Here is an 18,402-nt window from a genome sequence, read left to right on the forward strand (position 1 = left end):
CCTTTCTTGCTCTATCAATCTTTTTCTTCACTTCACCAGGTGGGTATTGTAGTTTTAAAAACGCTTGATAGATCCTGTAGGTGTCTGTCTCTGTCTGAGGGATTGGAGCAAATGTGGTTGTATCTTAGAGCTTGGCTGTAGACAACGGATCGTGTGATGTGGTCTGGATGAAAGCTGGAGGCATGTAGGTAAGTATAGCAGTCAGTAGGTTTCCGGTATACGGTGGTGTTTATTTGACCATTGCTTATTTGCACTGTAGTGTCCAGGAAGTGGATCTCTTGTGTGGACTGATCCAGGCTGAGGTTGATGGTGGGGTGGAATTCCTCAAGGGCCTCTTTCCCATGTGTCCAGATTATGAAGATGTCATCAATGTAGCGCGAGTAGGCGCGTGTCATAAACAGATGGTTAAGGGTTAATGTCTCTTTTTCCTGTAAAGGGTTAACTAGCAGTAAACCTGGAACACCTGACCACAGGACCAATCAGGAGACAAGATACTTTCAAATCTCGGTGGAGGGAAGCCTTTGTTTGTGCATTCTGGGTTTTTTGGTTGTTCTCTCTGGGTTCTGAGAGGGCCCAGACATGTAGGCAGATATCTCCAAGTTTCTGAAACAGCCTCTTCTGTTCAGTTTAGTAAGTACCAGTTAGAAAGGCGGTTTAGTCTTTTAATTGTTTTCTTATTTTGCAAATGTGTATTTTGCTGGAAGGGTTGTATCTCTGTTGCTGCAACTTGTATTTGTGCTGGGGGGAGGATTCTCTCTAGTGTCTATAAGCTGAAAGAATTTGTGACATTTTCCATCTTGATTTTACAGAGACAATTTTTACTTTTTTCTTTCTTTTATTAAAAGTTTTCCTTTTTAAGAACCTGGTTTCTCTCTGTGTTAGGATTACTGTCTCTCTTTCAGGGAGAGTCTGGGAGGGGGAGAGAAGGGAGGGAAGGTGAATTTCCTCTCTGTTTTAAGATTCAAGGAGTTGAACCACAGGGATCTCCCAGTGTTACCCAGGGAGGGGAGAATCTGGGAGGAAGAAAGGAGGGGAATGGTTTATTTCCCTTTGTTTTGAGATCCAAGGGGTTTGGGTCTTGGGGTCCCCAGGGAAGGGTTTGGGGGCCAGAAAGTGCCCCAAAACACTATATTTTTGGGTGGTGGCAGCTCTACCATTTCTAAGCTAGTAATTAAGCTTAGGGGGGTGCATGCAGGTACTCCATCTTTTGGACACTAAGGTTCAGAGTGGGGGTTCCTACCTTGACAGGGCGTTAGAACACCGCTTCCTCAGCTCTCATCCCCTAAGTCAGCCACAAAAATGTTGGCATAGTGTGGGGCCATGCGGGAACCCATAGCAGTGCCACTGACTTGAAAGTATAAATTGTCCCCAAATCTGAAATAGTTCTGGGTGAGGACAAAGTCAGAGTCACAAAGTTCAGGTTTGCCATGACATTATCAGGGATACTGTTCCTGATGGCTTGTAGTCCATCTTTGTGTGGAATGTTGGTGTAGAGGGTTTCTACATCCACAGTGGCTAGGATGGTGTTTTCTGGAAGACCACCAAAGGATTGTAGTTTCCTCAGGAAGTCAGATAGCTGGGAGTGCTGGTAGTGTAGGTCTTGAGGAGAGCGTCTACATAACCAGACAATCCTGCGGTCAGGGTGCCAATGCCTGAGATGATGGGGTGTTCAGGATTCCCAGGTTTATGGATCTTGGGTAGCAGATAGAATATCCCTGGTCAGGACTCCAGGGGTGTGTCTGTAGATTTGTTCCAGTGCTTCTTCAGGGAGTTTCTTGAGCAGACGGTGTAGTTTCTTCTGGTAACCCTCAGTGGGATCAGAGGGTAATGGCTTGTAGAATGTGGTGTTGGAGAGCTGCCTAGCAGCCTCTTGTTCATAGTCTGACCTATTCATGATGACTACAGCACCTCCTTTGTCAGCCTTTTGATTATGATGTCAGAATTGTTTCTGAGGCTGTGAGTGGCGTTGTGTTCTGTACGGCTGAGGTTATGGGGCAAGTGATGCTGCTTTTTCACAATTTCAGCCCGTGCACATTAGTGGAAGCACTCTGTGTAGAAGTTCAGTCTGTTGTTTCAGCCTTCAGAAGGAGTCTACACAGAATCCTTCTTTTTGAAGCATTGGTAGGAAGGTTTCTGTTGGTTAGTATGCTGTTCAGTGGTGTGTTGGAAATATTCCTTGAGTCAGATTACAGTGATTAGGTGACTGGCTTTCGGAGCTTGAAGTTCAGACCCACAAAATCTCCCTTGGTAGTCAGAAAAACAATAAAGAAACCCCAATACAGACACCTTTCCTACGATTTAGGCACAGTGGACACAGGATACAGATGCGGAGCCCAGGACCTTCTACTCTCCGGCTGATTTAGAGCCTTCAAGGAGGACTAGTGGGGAGTCCCGATGACTGTTCAACTTTGTCGCAGGCAGGGAGACCCTCTGGGATGATGGACGCCAGGAAAGCAGGAACCCTCCACAGGTAAGATGGATTCAGTTTGCTGTGACGGGTATAGTGATGACAGGCCTCTCCTTCCTCAACCTCGCTCCAGAATTGATGGTACTCTACTCTAGCTCTGGAGCGTTAGGAAGACCTGACCACGCACGCACTGCTGCTGGAATGGACAGCCCCACACAGGCGCTGAGCAGATCTTATATAATCTCTAGTGCGGGAAAAGTTTTGAGGTAATAGAATGTTGGGGGTTGGCTTTGGCGGGAAAAGCTAGTTCTGTCTGGTTTGAGCCAGAGGACTCCATTGTCCAAGTGGTAAACAAGTCCGCTTACAAAGATAGAGTACAAGGGTCATAATTTAATATACTCCATATTAGATTCTATTAAAGCCAGTGATTTACTTAACATTACTTCACTACATTTACTTAACATTATTAAAACAACTAATTAAACATATTAAATAGTACCAACATTTCTTACTTCTCTATACCTAACAGGATGTTGATCAGGTGGTTCCGCAGTTTCTTTGAGAGCATGTGGCACAATCTCTCAGCATAGTCTGTGTATGTTGATTGTAATGGATTTTTTACTTTCAGTTCTTTTGGTATGATGTCCATCTGTTTGCATTTGGAAAGGAAGATGATATCTGTCTGTATCTGCACAAGTTTTTTCATGAAGTTGAAGGATTTCTACTTCATACAGCTAAATTCAGTGCCTTGAATGGTGACAGGTTTCAGATTGGTAGCCGTGTTAGTCTGTATCAGCAAAAACAACGAGGAGTACTTGTGGCATCTTACACAGGCCTGGTCTACAGTGGGGGTGGGGGTGGGGGTGGGGGAAATCAGTCTAAGTTACACAACTTCAGCTATGTGAATAATGTAGCTGAAGTCGACGTACTTAGACCTACTCACCGAGGTGTCTTCACTGTGGTGAGTTGACTGCTGCCACTCCCCCATCGACTCTGCCTGAGCCTCTCACAGCGGTGGAGTACGGAAGTTGACAGGAGAGCGCTCAGGGGTCAATTTATCATGTCTAGACTAGATGCGATAAATTGACCGCCACTGGATCGATCACTGCCCACTGATCCAGCAGGTAGTGTAGACATACCCAAAGAGACTAACAAATTTATTTGGGCATAAGCTTTCGTGGGCTAAAACCCACTTCTTGTCAACTGTTTGAAATGGGCCATCCTGATTACATTGGCCTTATTACCATTACAAAAGTGATTTTTCCTCCCTTAGTATTCTACTGTTGAGAATAGCCCACTTCCACCTTAATTGAATTGTCTCATTAGCACTGACCCCCCACTTGGTAAGGCAACTCCCATCTTTTCATGTACTGTATATTTATACCTGCCTACTGTATTTTCTACTCCATGCATCTGATGAAGTGGGTGTTAGTCCACGAAAGCTTATGGCCAAATAAATTTGTTAGTCTCTAAGGTGCCGCAAGTACTCCTCATTGTTTGTTTTAAATGAATTGTAAGTTGCCTGAAGGGAAGGGTGATGCACAGTATTGTTATTATTAAACATATTTAATAGTATTATTAAATAGTATTATTATTAAACGTTTATTGATTGTCTAAGGCATCAACAAGCATGCTGCAATTCCAGATTATGTACTAGTGATTGCACAAGATAAGCCCAGCAAGGTTTGGAGGGGTGGGGAAACAATGTAATGGACTTGAGCCAGTGAATTGCCTAAGAGTCAGCAGTGGTTAGTCAAGGAAGACCTCTAGGGAGCCCAACACAAAAAGAACAACCATCCAGCATGTGTGCAGCATCCTCTGTAGCCCCAGAGATGTACTCTGAGCTGTCCTGGATGCCCCAGGCGTGATCAGTCTTGGCACAGTGAATCGCTCCACCCCGAACATGTTAAACTGGCTCAAATGGCAGAATGGGAGCCCGAAGCCAGATAGCCAATAATCCAGCCTTGTGATGATGTAGGCGTTCCCTGGTAGTGGCAAAAGTTCTCTCCTGTTCTGTCCACCACAATGAGCTGATAATGTTATCAGCTGGATGGACTGCGCAGCACTATCCAGTAGGATGTCTGCTATGCAGTTGGTGGTGAGGTGCATCCCGTATACTCCTGAACAGTGGCAAATATGCTAGTTCCTGTCCTTGATGGTCTGTTTGTTGTCTGCATTCTGATGCTGGATGTTAGGAGGAGGAATATTGGCTAGGACTGGTAACCTTACAAGTTTTGTTGGCTTCAGTGTGCCTGGGATAACTCTCATGGTATGATAAAGCTGTGTGTCTACTAGTCTAGTGTGTGAAGAGTTTGACCAAACTAGAGCACAGTATTCATCAAATGAGTAACAGAGTGAGCTCTGAACTAAATAGTGTTTGTGCCTTGGCTCCCAAGGTGGACCTTACCAGTTTGTTCAGAAGATAATTTATGCTCTTATTCTTTTGAGCTACTTTAGTGAGATGGTATTTGTATGTGTGTGAGCATGATCTAGGGTGACTCTGGTTTTGAATCATGTACCAACTACTGAGCATTGCCCAAGATGTTAAGCTCAAGTTGGCTCTGAGCAACTGTAAGGGGAAGCATGTTGACACAGTCTTTGATGTACTTGTTTTCAGTCTCCATTTCTTGCAATAGTCATCTATGGCAGCCATATCACTGTTCGGGTCCTCTTCAATGTTTTGGAAGTCACAGTTCATTGCAGCCAAGCAAATATCATCGGCATACATGAACTGCCTGGAGATGGCGTTTGGTAGGTCACTGATGACTACAGTAAATAAAGCTGGTTGCTAGCACTGAGCGTAGTGGGAATGTGTTCTTCTGGAATCTTCACATGCTGCCCCACCTCTTTAGCTGTGATTCCAGGGGCTACTTAGGTACCTGAAAACTCTAGAGGGTTCTTGGGATTATGTAAAATTATGTAAAAATAATAGATTTGGAGTTCTTTTTATTTACCTTTTGCTTTTTGAGCCATTAGGATGCACTGGGGTCACATGTTGAAGCTTTCTCTATAAGCCATGAGGACTAGAAACTGACTTTTTCTTTAAGAATGAAGGCTGAAATCATCACATATCCACTTGACTCCAGGAGCTGGGCTTTAAGGAAAACAATAATTATCATGAGACTCATGACAAAAATCATTAGAGTGGCAACATTGCTTACACATCTGTTTAAAGGCTAATTACTTTCCAGAAGGTTCTTAAACAAAGCACTACAGTGACTTGGGCCTGGTCTACACTATGCGTTTAAACCGAATTTAGCAGCATTAAACCAATTTAACCCTGCACCCCTCCACACAATGAGGCCCTTTATATCAATATTAAGGGCTCTTTAAACCGGTTTCTGTACTCCTCCCCGACGAGAGGAGTAGCGCTGAAATCGGTATTACCATGTCGAATTAGGGTTAGTGTGGCCTCAAATCGACGGTATTGGCCTCCGGGCGGTATCCCACAAAGCACCATTGTGACTGCTCTGGAAAGCAATCTGAACTTGGATGCACTGGCCAGGTAGACAGAAAAAGCCCCGCGAACTTTTGAATTTCATTTCCTGTTTGGCCAGCGTGGAGAGCTCACCAGCACAGGTGACCACGCAGAGCTCACCAGCACAGGTAACAATGCAGTCTCCTGAGACTCGAAAAAGAGCTCCAGCATGGACTGCACAGGAGGTACTGGATGTGATCGCGGTATGGGGAGAGGATTCCGTGCTAACAGAACTCCGTTCCAAAAGACGAAATGAAAAAACATTTGAAAAAATTTCCAAGGCCATGATGCAGAGAGGCCACACCAGGGACTCAGTACAGTGCCGTGTGAAAGTTAAGGAGCTCAGACAAGCCTACCAGAAAACCAAAGAAGCAAACGGAAGGTCCAGGGCAGGGTCAAAAACATGCCACTTCTACGCTGAGCTGCATGCAATTCTCGGGGGGTCTGCCACCACTATCCCACCCCTGTCTGTGGATTCTGAGGTGGAAGTGGTAATCTCAGCCATGGCTGAGGATTATGAGGAGGAGGAAGAGGAGGACGAGCTTGCATAGAGCACACAGCACTCCGTTCTCCCCAACAGCCAGGAGCTTTTTCTCACCCTGACGGAATTACCCTCCCAGCCCTCTCAAGCCACTATTCCACACAATGAAGCCATGGAAGGGACCTCTGGTGAGCGTACCTTTGTAAATCTATAACATGGTTTAAAAGCAAGCATTTTTTAATGATTAATTTGCCCCGAGGACTTGGGATGCATTCGCGGCCAGTACAGTTACTGGAAAAGTCTGTTAACATGTCTGGGGATGGAGCAGAAATCCTCTAGGAACATCTCCAAGAAGCTCTCCTGGAGGTACTCCAAAAGCCTTTGCAGAAGGTTTCTGGGCAGGGCAGCTGTCATAAACAGATAGCTAAGGGTTAATGTTCTTTTACCTGTAAAGGGTTAACAAAGAGAACCAAACACCTGACCAGAGGACCAATAAGGAAACAAGACTTTTTCAAATCTGGGTGGAGGGAAGTTTTGGGTGTGAGTTTTTTGTTCTTTGTCTGGGTTCGGTGACCCTCTCGGCTCTGAGAGTGATTTTTCTGTCTCCAGGCTTTCTAATCTTCTGTTTCCAAGTTGTAAGTACAAGGAAAGTAAGACAATAGGTTTATATTCTTTTTTTGTATTTACAGGTGTGTAGTTGCTGGAATGTGTTAAATTGTATTCTTTTTGGATAAGGCTGTTTATTCATTTTTTCCTTTAAGCAATTGACCCTGTATATTGTCACCTTGATACAGAGACCAACGTTATGTCTTTTTCTTTCTTTTTATATAAAGCTTTCTTTTTAAGACCTGTTTAAGTGTTTTTCACTGGTTAAGGCTAAGAAACGAAGGGAGGGGGAAAATCTCTTTGTGTTAGATTTACTAAGCCTGACTTTGCATTCCCTCTGGGTGAGGGGGGAGAGAGATTAGATCTCTCGGTACTTGTGTTTCAAGGACTTGAAGCAGGGAGTATCCTAGGGTCCCCAGGGTGGGGAAATCTGGGAGGAGGTAAAGAGGGGAAAGGGAAATAGGTTATTTCCCTTTGTGGTGAGACTCAGGGCTTCTGAGTCTTGGGCGTTCCCCAGGGAAGGTTTTGGGGAGACCAGAGTGAGCCAGACACTGGAATTTTTCTGGCTGGTGGCAGCGATATCAGATCCAAGCTGGTAATTAAGTTTGGAGGTTTCATGCTAGCTTCTCATGTTCTGAACTCTAAGGTTCAGATCTGAGTAGGACAGTTATGACAGCAGCCTTATTCCGTCCTCCATGTTTGGACACTTGACCACGCCATGCATATAGCAAGTAATCTGGTATCATTGCATGACAAAGCCTAGCTGCGTACGGTCCTAGTGTTTGCTGACATTCAAGCAACATCCGTTCTTTATCTCGCTGTGTTATCCTCAGGAGAGTGATATCGTTCATTGTAACCTGGTTGAAATTCCAGAATTTAATTAAGGGGACAGAGATGGCCATTCCTACTGGGCTGTTTGCCTGTTGTGTAAAATAAATCCTTCCTTGCAGGTAGCCAAGCAGGGGGAAGCGGGGCGGGTGATTGGTGCTGAGCTTTTTTGCATTTGGGTAGCAGGGATCTTCCCTGCTACCAGTCACACGGCAGGGTGGGGGGCAGGAAGGGGGGTGTTTAACAGTGATCTTCCATGATACCAGCCATGCGGTGGGAGAAGGGGTAAAGCAATCATGCCAAAGAATTGGATGGGGTGGGGGTAGTAACTTCCAGCAGCAGAAAACAGGAAAGAAGCAGCACTGAACGGGCTTTGCTTGCTGTTTGGTAAAGGAGGGTACTGGATATATGAAGGCTGCATAAGACAATGGCTTACCATGGCCACATGCAAGCTGAATTCTGCTGCCTGAACCTGCGTCTGTGAGATCTCTAACACCAGAGCCGCAGGCTGCAAAATGTGACCTTGTAATCAAATCACATGTGCTATGTAAGGTGAAGTGTTGTTCACTGTGAAAGAGTATAAGCATTATTCTGTAAAACTTATCTTTTTAAATACTTCTCTCCCTTCTTTCCCTCCCTCATGCAGCTGCAAATTTTTCAAGCCTCACTACTCCATCCCAAAGGCTCTCTCAGATAAGGCAGCGGGAAAAAAAAAAAGACATGAGACGAAATGTTCTTGGAAATCATGGAAGTGACCCACAATGAAAGAGCTCATCTGAATGAGTGGAAGGACGTGGTATCAAATTACAGGAAAGATGCCAGTGAACGTGAGGACAGGAGGGACACTCGAGATGAGAGGTGGCGGCAGGAAGATCAGAGGCATAGGCAGGAAGATCAGCGGTGGCGGGATGCAACTCTGGGGCTGCTGCGTGATCAAACTGACATGCTCCAGCATCTGGTGGAGCTTCAGGAACAGCAGCAGGATCATAGAGTGCAGCTGCAGCCCCTGTATAACCACCCACACCCCTCATGTTCCACATCCTCCTCACCCAGATGTGTAAGAATGCGAGGGGGGAAGCTCCGTGCACCCGCCCACTCCATCCCCATGGACAGCCCAACCAAAAGGCTATCATTACTTTGAAATTTTTTTAGTGGCCTTCTTCCTCCCTCCTATCCTCCTCCTCCCAAACCACACCCGGGCTACCTTGTCAGTTCTCTCCTTTTTTTTTTTTTTTATAATGACTTAATAAAAAATACATGATTTTTAAACGATAGTGACTTTATTTTCTTAAGCAAGCTGTAATCTAAGGGGGAGGGTGGGTTGTTTACAGGGAATGAGTCAATCAAGGGGGGGGGAGAAATTCATCAAGGGAAAACAAACACAGCAGTCACACCGTACCCTGGCCAGTGATGAAACTTGTTTTTAAAGCTTCTCTGATGCGCACCGCTTCCTGGTGTGCTCTTCTAATCGCCCTGGTGTCTGGCTGCGCGTAATCAGCGGCCAGGTGATTTGCCTCAGCCTCCCACCCTGCCATAAAGGTCTCCTCCTTACTCTCACAGAGGTTGTGGAGCACACAGCAAGCAGCAATAACAAAGGGGACATTGGTTTGGCTAAGGTCTGAGCGAGTCAGTAATGTGCACCAGCACGCCTTTAAACGGCCAAATGCACATTCTACCAACATTCTGCACTTGCTCAGCCTGTAGTTGAACGACTCCTGACTACTGTCCAGGCTGCCTGCGTACGGCTTCATAAGCCATGGCATCAAAGAGTAGGCTGGATCCCCAGGATAACTACAGGTATTTCAACATCCCCAACTGTTATTTTCTGGTCTGGGAAGTAATTCCCTTGCTACAGCCGTTTAAACAGAGTAGTGTTCCTGGCCATCCCACGTGGATGTTGGTGAAACGCCCCTTGTGATCCACCAGTTCTTGCAGCACCATTGAATAGTACTCCTTGCAGTTTACGTACTGGGTGCCCTGGTGCTCCGGTGCCAAGATAGGGACATGGGTTCCATCTATTGCCCCACCACAGTTAGGAAATCCCATTGCAGCAAAACCATCCACTATGACCTGCACGTTTCCCAGAGTCACAACCTTTCGTAGCAGCAGCTTAATGATTGCCTTGGCTACTTGCATCACAGCAGCCCCCACAGTAGATTTTCCCACTCCAAATTGATTCCCAACTGACCGGTAGCTGTCTGGCGTTGCAAGCTTCCAGAGGGCTATTGCCAGTCGCTTCTCAACCGTGAGAGCTGCTCTCATCTTGGTATTCTGGCGTTTCAGGGCAGGGGAAAGCAAATCACAAAGTTTCGTGAAAGTGCCCTTACGCATGTGAAAGTTTCACAGCCACTGGGAATTGTCCCAAACCTGCAAAACTATGTGGTCCCACCAGTCTGTGCTTGTTTCCCGGGCCCAAAATCGGCATTCAATGGCTAGAACCTGCCCCATTACCAGCAGGATCTCCAAAGCGGAGGGGCCCACGGTTTGAGAGAATTCTGTGTCCATGTCTCCATCACGCCTGTCACCGCTCTGCTGTAGCCGCCACCTCCTCGCCTGGTTTTGCAGGTCCTGGTTCAACATAGACTGCACGAGAATGCGCGAGATGTTTACAATGTCCATGATTACTGTCTTGAGCTCAGCAGGGTCCATGCTTGCTGTGCTATGGCGTTTGCACAGTTCACCCAGGAAAAAAAAAAAGGTGTGAAACGGTTGTCCGCTGCTTTCACGGAGGAAGGGGTGATGCGGTACCCAGAATCACCCACGACAATGTTTTTTGCCCCCTCAGGCACTGGGATCTCAACCCAGAATTCCAAGGGCGGGGGAGACTGCGGGAACTATGGGATAGCTACCCACAGTGCAATGCTCCGGAAATCGACGCCAGCCTCAGTACATGGACGCACACCACCGAATTAATGTGCTTAGTCTGGCCACATGCACTCTACTTTATACAATCTGTTTTTTAAAAACAGTTTCTGTAAAATCAGTATAATCCCGTAGTGCAGACATACCCTGAGTTGCAGTTCTCACAAGAGAATATTTAAAACCAAACACCAAGAAAATTCCACATTTTAAAGTTGAGAAAAAAAATTGAGACTTCTGAAGTATATCAGGGCCAATGCAGGCAGGAAAGGAAAACAAACAGGCACAGGAGCTCTGGGCAGCTTTTCTTCTTGAAAGGAAGTTGTAGGTTCAAATCTTCCAGTCCTTAAATAGGTAAAATTTCTGTTGCCATCAGCACCTTCACTCACAGATATTAACATGTGCTCAATAACTCTACACTTCACACTTAAATATCTGAGCCATCTTATCCAGGGCTACACATTGGCTCAGGGACTACATTTTCTGGCATATTCAGAACAGTGCTGAGCACATAGATGGTGTCTAGGGCATAATACAGATCTATTGAAGTCACTGGATGCAATTTCTATTCTTTGTTCTGGAATTGTACCAGATACAGCTGAAACCCTAAGAATTTGAAACATAAACACATCCGATGCTCATATGACACTCTCATTCCTTCCTTTTCTCAAACTCAAAACAGAATGTTTTTCAGTTAACATGTAAAATTGCACAGCAGCATGGGGCAGAATCTGCCACCCCCTGGGAGTTAAGTGAGCTCCTCTAGCTGACTCTCATTCTTTATTTTTCTTTCTTCATCCTTCCTGACCTCTGTGCTGCTTTTTATGCTATCAACCATGACATCTTTCCCAACCACCTGGGACCATTTCCTGGAGTCTCAGAAAACTGGCCTTCTTGGTTTTCCTCCCATCTATCAGAGTGCTCTTTTTTTGCAGCAGAGAGATAGGTTAGTTCAGTGGGAAGGGAACTAGTCCTGAGAGACCTGGGTTCTACTCCCCACATGGACTTCTTGTATGACCTCAGGCTAGTGCCTTAGGAACAGTTTCAAAGCCTTTTAGGCACCCAAAGATGCAACTAGGCATCTAGTGGGGTCAAAAAGCACCTAACCTTCCAGGCACTTTTGAAAATCTCATACCTCATATCTGGCCTTCGTTCTGTGAGTGCCTCAGTGCCCCATCTCTACAATGGAGATAACAGCACTGTTCTACCTCACAGAGGGGCCGTGAGGAGAAATAAGTTAGACATTGTGAGGCACTCAGATACTATGGTGATGGGGCCACATAAGTACCACAAGAAGAGTGGGAACCTCTCTATACTATTGCTATCCCTTCCCTCGGTTTTGGCTCCTTTTCACCTATGCCCCCAAATCTCCCTCTTTTCTGAATATAACCTTGGCTAAGAAGGCTTGGATGTATTTCTTCTGAGTCCCATGTTCTCTCTTCAATAACCCCCACCCCCTGCAGAGGGATTCCTGTTTTACAGACTCATCTAACCATCCAGATCCTTAATTTATTTACCAGCCCATTCTTATCCTAATCACCCTGCCTCTGTTTGTAAACAAAATACAGACTCCTTGCCCCAGGGCCACCTCTCCTCTGTAGAACTCACATTCCATGCTAATACTGTGCTGTAGTTAAGAGCACCACCTGGGAGCACACCCACCTCAACAGGGGGAGAGGAGAAGGAGAGCATGAGCCTCCCCTGCCCTATGTGTCACCTCTGAAAACAAGTGTGCTGAAATATGAAGAAAGGAAAGTTGCTACTTTAACACTGTAAATAGACTCATAGACTTTAAGGCTAGAAGGGACCATCATGATAATCTAGTCTGACCTCCTGCATGTCAAAGGCCACAGAACCTCACACACTGACTCCTGTAATAGACCTATAACCTCTAGCTGAGTTACTGAAGTCCTCAAATCATGATTTGAAGACTTCAGGTTACAGAGGATTCACCATTTGCAACAGTGACTTGTGCAAGTGACCCATGCTCCATGTAGCTGATGCTGCCAAAGGGTAAACCTCCAGGTGACCCCCCCACCAATCTGATCTGGGGGGAAATTCCTTCCTGACCCCAAATATGGTAATTAGACCCTGAGCATGTCAGCATAACCCACCACCAAGACAACTGGGAAAGAATTCACTCAGAGCCCTTCCCATCTAGTGTCCCACCTCAGGGACATATTTGCTACTAACAGTCACAGACGGGCCACATGCCATTGTAGGCAATCTCATCATATCATCCCCTCCATGACCTTATCATGCACAGTCTTGAAACCAACTAGGTTTTTGGCCCCCACTGCTCCAAGTGGGAGGCTGTTCCAGAACTTCATTCTGATGGTTAGAAACCTTCACCTAATTTCAAGCCTGAACTTCTTGATGAGCAGCTTATGCCCAGTTGTTCTTGTGCCATCATAGCCCCTTAACTTAAAAAACTCCTCCTGAATGGTGTGTGATATTCAGAGAATGATAAAGGGTGCCATCTACTGAAGATATGCAGAATTGCTGGCTTGTTTGGACTGATTTTCATGCAGCAAAACAGAGCTAATTATTTAAACCAGGGGTCGGCAACCTCTGGCATGCAGCTTGCCAGGGTAAGCACCTTGGCAGGTCGGGCCAGTTTGTTTACCTGCTGAGTCAGCAGGTTCAGTGGACCGCAGCTCCCATTGGCTGCAGTTCGCTGTCCCAGGCCAATGGGGGCAGTGGGAAGTGGCGTGGGTGAGGGATGTGCTGGCTGTGGCTTCCCGCCACCTCCAATGGCCTGGGACGGTGAACCGCAGCCACTGAGAGTCATGATCCGCCGAACCTGCTCATGTGGCAGGTAAACAAACTGGCCCGGCCCACCAGGGTGCTTACCCTGGTGAGCCCCATGCCAGAGGTTGCCGACTCCTGGTTTAAACTAATGACCAAAGTAACTGAAATTAAAACCTGCGGCAGGAAGTTTTAAATACCAAATATAAATCTGGAGAGAAAGAAGTGGCCATAGAGGTCTTGTGAAATTTACAAATCTGAAGAAGAGTTGTCTATGAGAGAATAAGACCAATAGTAATGTTTCCATTAAACTAAACAAAAGTGAATCAGAAACAGCACTCTTAAAACAAATAAGCAACACAAACATAAACAAATCATTCTAACTCTAAGCTAGTGCATCAGCATTAATGACAAGAAACTAATTGACTAGAGACATAAAACAGACTAGCTTATTTTCATTAACTCATCTCTGTTGTTTAGTGCTAATGCTATCAATGCTGTATGATATGCAAAAGATAGATGTTTTTCTTGAAGTTTTTTACAGTCTAGACATAGACATGTATTGTACTTTTTGGCTGGTATAATGGTTTTGGTTTGTTTACTTTGCAAAAAGCCAGTATATATAATGAGAAGTAAATTAGAAAGTAAAACAGATGTATACGTCTTTCAGTTTTAAGAATGGGAGAACTGCATGGCAGAAGCAAAGATATTTGTTTTTTTAATATATTCTTTTCAACCGGATAGTACCATTTAAAAATTAAAGCCCTGAAAGCTTGTAAGTAAGGAAGCTGGCCTGAATTGATTTTCTTACCGGAAGGCGACGCTGTTGCATCAAGTAAATAAGAAGTGCAACAATTTGTATATATATCAAACTAGAGAGGGAAATAAGACCATTACTTTGGAGTGAGGGAAAGAAACAAACGAGACATGGTTCAAAGTCAAAAAACTGTGTAAACTAACACACAAAGCCCTCTTTCAGGAGCCGGCATAGTGGCTACATGGTACACGCTTACAATCCACCTATTCATTTTCTACGCCCGGGAAGGAGGAGACAGGTAAATGAATCGCCTGTTCGTACAGCTCTGTGTATAAATTATGCGTCTGAATGAAATGAGAGTCCAGTCCAATCACTGCTTTCAGGGGCACGTGTTTGCTCTTTCACGCAGAAGCTGGGATCTTCACTTTGGACAGTTTTCATTGTCCAGCGGCAGAGGAAAAAGAAATCGCCAGTGAAAAAATCAGAGTGAACCCCCCTGTTTCTGATGGTCTCCTGCAGGCAGACAGCACTCAGGATGGTGTGGAGGGAGGGAGGGAGGGGAAAGATGCACCTTCATTGCCCACAGGTGATCGCGTTGTCCTACATCCACTCCCCCATCCGCTTCATTCTCGCATACCCGTCTGTGCTCCGAGAGCAGCCCGCTGCCCGGGGCTGAGCAAGCGGAGAGTCCCCCGCGATGCACAAGTCGCTCCGGTCGCCTCCACGGTGTGCAAAGGGAGACGGGGGTCGCCCAAAGGCGGCTACTCCGCGGAGTTTTGCAAATTGACCCAAACGCGTTGAGTTTGGAAATCCACCATTTCCCTCACACCGGCTTTCTCCGGCCCGTGGATCCCCTTCCTGCGTCCGTTTTACATACGGGCCGCTCAGCTCGGATTTCACTGGCTGCCTCAGCCCCCTCCGGAGCCGCTGATTGGTGTTTTCCCCAGGTTATTTGCATGCCATCTGCACACTGGGTGCCCAACAGAGGAGTTTACTCAAAGCTTCTGCAAGTGTCCGGAGCCCCAGCTCGAGCAGAGTCTGCAGCTCCCCGGGCTGCTCTTGGGCTCTCCTGCTGCCGCGCTGCCTTGATGGGCTGGACCTTTGCTCTGGGTAGCGATTTGGAGAAGGATTCTCTGGACTAGTCTTCGGATCCGTCCTTTCCCTGCCTGCTCAGCACTTCTCTGCCTTCAGAACCACCCGGCTCGCGGGAGGGGGGGGTTGGCCTTGTCTGGAGGCTCTGAAGTGACCTGCCTTAGGAGGAGACTCCTTTGGCACGTTGGGGAGTATTTGATACTGACACTTCCTCCTCCCTCCCCGTACTTTCCATCCTTGCTCCAGACGGAAAATGAATGATCTCAGCCTGCCTGTGGAATGGAGTCAGCTGGCACCCAGCAGAGCCTGAAGGAGCCTCTGAAGCTGAAGTGTGAACTTGCTTCTCCTCCGCAATGTTTTAAGCTGCCCAGCCGTTCTCTTTGTGGTGCCAGCCTCTCTGGTTCACTAACTGCAGCAGGGATCTAGTTTCATCGTCTTCACCTTTCTGTGCCTCTAAGGGGCTGGATCACAAGTCTTTCCTATGGCTGGGATATACAGCTCTACTCTGAAGACCCTGGAGGATTTAACCTTGGACTCTGGTTATGGGGCAGGGGATTCCTGCAGATCCCTTAGTCTCTCTTCCTCTAAGTCCAACTCCCAAGCCTTCACATCATCGCAGCACAGGGGCAACTGGTGGTACTATTCAGGCTCCATGAATAGTAGGAATAACAGCTGGGATACAGTGAACACTGTTCTGCCAGAAGACCCCGAAGTTGCAGACATCTTTTCCAAGTGTCCTAAACTGCCAGATCTAGAGGAATTCCCTTGGACCGATGAAGACGTTGGGAAAATACTCAGAAAAGGAAAGGGGGAAGGAAATACCAGAAACTTTTCTCAGGAAGCTGTCAGGAGACTCTCTCAGCTACTTAGGAGAGCCCTGATCAGGATCTCCAGGGAGGCCCAACGTCTGAGTGTGATGCATTCCAAATGCACTAGATTTGAGGTCCAAAGTGCCATCAAGCTCATCCAGAGCTGGTCATTGTCAGAAAGCTGTGTCCTAGCTACTGTCAAGGCTCTTTCCCTGTACAGCATGAGTGCAGGAGATGGATTGAGGAAAGGCAAATCCTCCCGATGTGGCCTCACCTTCTCAGTGGGGAGGTTTTTCAGGTGGATGGTGGACACTAGGATCTCAGTAAGGATTCATGAGTATGCAGCTATCTCTTTGACATCTTGTATGGAGAATCTAGTGGAAGAAATCAAAGGCAGGGTTCTAGCGAGTCAGAGCCCAGATGGAGGAGGAGGGGGGGAGATCTCCTCTGAAATCCTTGAGATGGTCATCAACAATGATGCTGAACTTTGGGGAGTACTGCAGCCTTACGAGCATCTCATCTGTGGGAAAAATGCTAATGGTAAGTCCAAGTTATGCAACTGTTACCATAAAGATTGTTATGCAGATACTACTATAATAGACATAGGCCTGATTTTCGGCTGCTTTGCACCTGTAAAAAATAGATACAAAACACTACCAAATCAGAATGTGAGGATATTGCAGTCACTGTTTACCGTGCAACGGCAGTGGAAAAACAGGCCCTTTGTTATCAACAAAATAAAGGCATTTGAGACTGCCATTAACTTCCTACCAGTTGCACTCTGAGCTTATTAGCATTACTAAGAGAGAATGAGTGTATGTGTACCTCAAGTATTGATAAGGGAAAGTTGCATTAACAAACTTTCTGAACTTTCTTTTGATTTTAAAAAAGCACCCTCATACTTTTTTCTGAGGAGCTTGCCAGTTTCATATAAAAGATGATATTGAGAGCCGTGTGGGGCAAACTTTTTGTGATCTTAAGCATGTTTTTCCCCAGATACAGCCTATAGAAGGAAAACAACTATGAGGTTGTTTTTTCAAAAATAACTGTACAACTTCTGAGCAAACAACAACAATTATTTAGGATCTGTTGGTATAAAGCTTATATTGCATGGAATGTATATGTAAATTATACCCGTTTTCACTCAGCTCAAATTGAGGATTATAGGATAGTTTTTTAATTAATTAGAATAATTTAGTGTTAAGATACTTACCCCCATAATCTGATTAAGAGAGTTTTTAGGCAGTTAAGTAAATAAGCAAATAGTAGAATACTGACATTTTCCTGTGATACTGAAAGATACAAGGTTTAAAATAAATTTTGACAGTTCTCGCCGGTGAACTGTGCAATATTTGTCTTTGAACTGTGTCACTGAATGTTAAAGAGCAACTAATGCCCCATGGTAAATGTTGAGAACCAATTAGTCCTGAAGAAGGCTGTTGAGTTTGTGTTCATCTGTTCCAGTTGCTTAGTCCTCATCTGAAGTCATAAACAATTATGACATCAATAACTTCAGATTGAGGGACAAGCAAAAGGAGCAGATCTACCCTTAAGAAATAAAGATCCTGTTCTCATGTGAATGTTAGCAATGACATATCATGCATTTAAACAAAGGACCAAATCCTGCTCTGTGCTGCACAGGTGTTCTAAGGAAAAGAATTGAGACAGCATCTCACCTCTGTAGCATTACCCCTTACATTAGCAATAAGGCAGTGTCTCAGAGCACTAGGAAGAAGGCTTAATTTCTGTGGGCAATACACTGCTGAACACTGTTTATTTTCTCCCTTCCTCACCTTAGCCAGGCTTGATCCAGCCTGTTCAGCACAGCCACCACATGCATGAACCACCTTCACTCCATGCCTTCCTCCCAAACATGTGTCTCTATTAGATATAGGCAGGAGTTTTCCAATATGTGGGAGAGAAATGCAGCAAATATGTTATATGCACCAAATTGTCTCTAAACAGTGTGGCTTTTTGGAATGTTTCTTTGGCAGGATGGAATCCATAACTGCAAATTAGGTCAAGTGAAATGTACAAATGAATTCACCTCCTTTTTAAACCTCAGCTCTTTGTGTCAGGGCTGTATCCTCTGTGCTGGGAAAATGCCTAGTACATTTTTGGCTGCCACCAAAACAATACTAGATAATCCTGTGCAGGCCATGAGAGCATTTGTAGTTGAGGATCTATGTGAAAGGACAGGAGGACCCTCTTCTCCCTGTAATCTGGAGTAAAATATTTCCTGTGGTTCTGCTTGGAGAGGTTTATCTTCTAGGTAAACCACATTCTCTGTTCAGAAACATAATTTCTGTCTTTGAGATAACTGAGATTGTTGATCCA

General features: G+C 45.6%; 1 protein-coding gene across 1 annotated transcript in view; it reads left to right on the top strand.

The window, feature by feature from the left end:
* The first annotated feature begins 15,177 nt into the window (after window positions 1-15,177).
* Window positions 15,178-18,402, top strand: part of ABTB2 (ankyrin repeat and BTB domain containing 2) — a 214,914-nt gene continuing 211,689 nt past the window's right edge. Inside the window, exon 1 of the mRNA XM_030560073.1 lies at window positions 15,178-16,605. Within this exon, the coding sequence (XP_030415933.1) occupies window positions 15,738-16,605 (868 nt within the window). The 5' untranslated portion in view covers window positions 15,178-15,737. The remainder of the gene's footprint in view (window positions 16,606-18,402) is intronic.

The sequence above is a fragment of the Gopherus evgoodei genome, chromosome 4 (genome assembly GCF_007399415.2).
Source record: "Gopherus evgoodei ecotype Sinaloan lineage chromosome 4, rGopEvg1_v1.p, whole genome shotgun sequence".
Classification (NCBI taxonomy): Eukaryota; Metazoa; Chordata; order Testudines; family Testudinidae; genus Gopherus; species Gopherus evgoodei.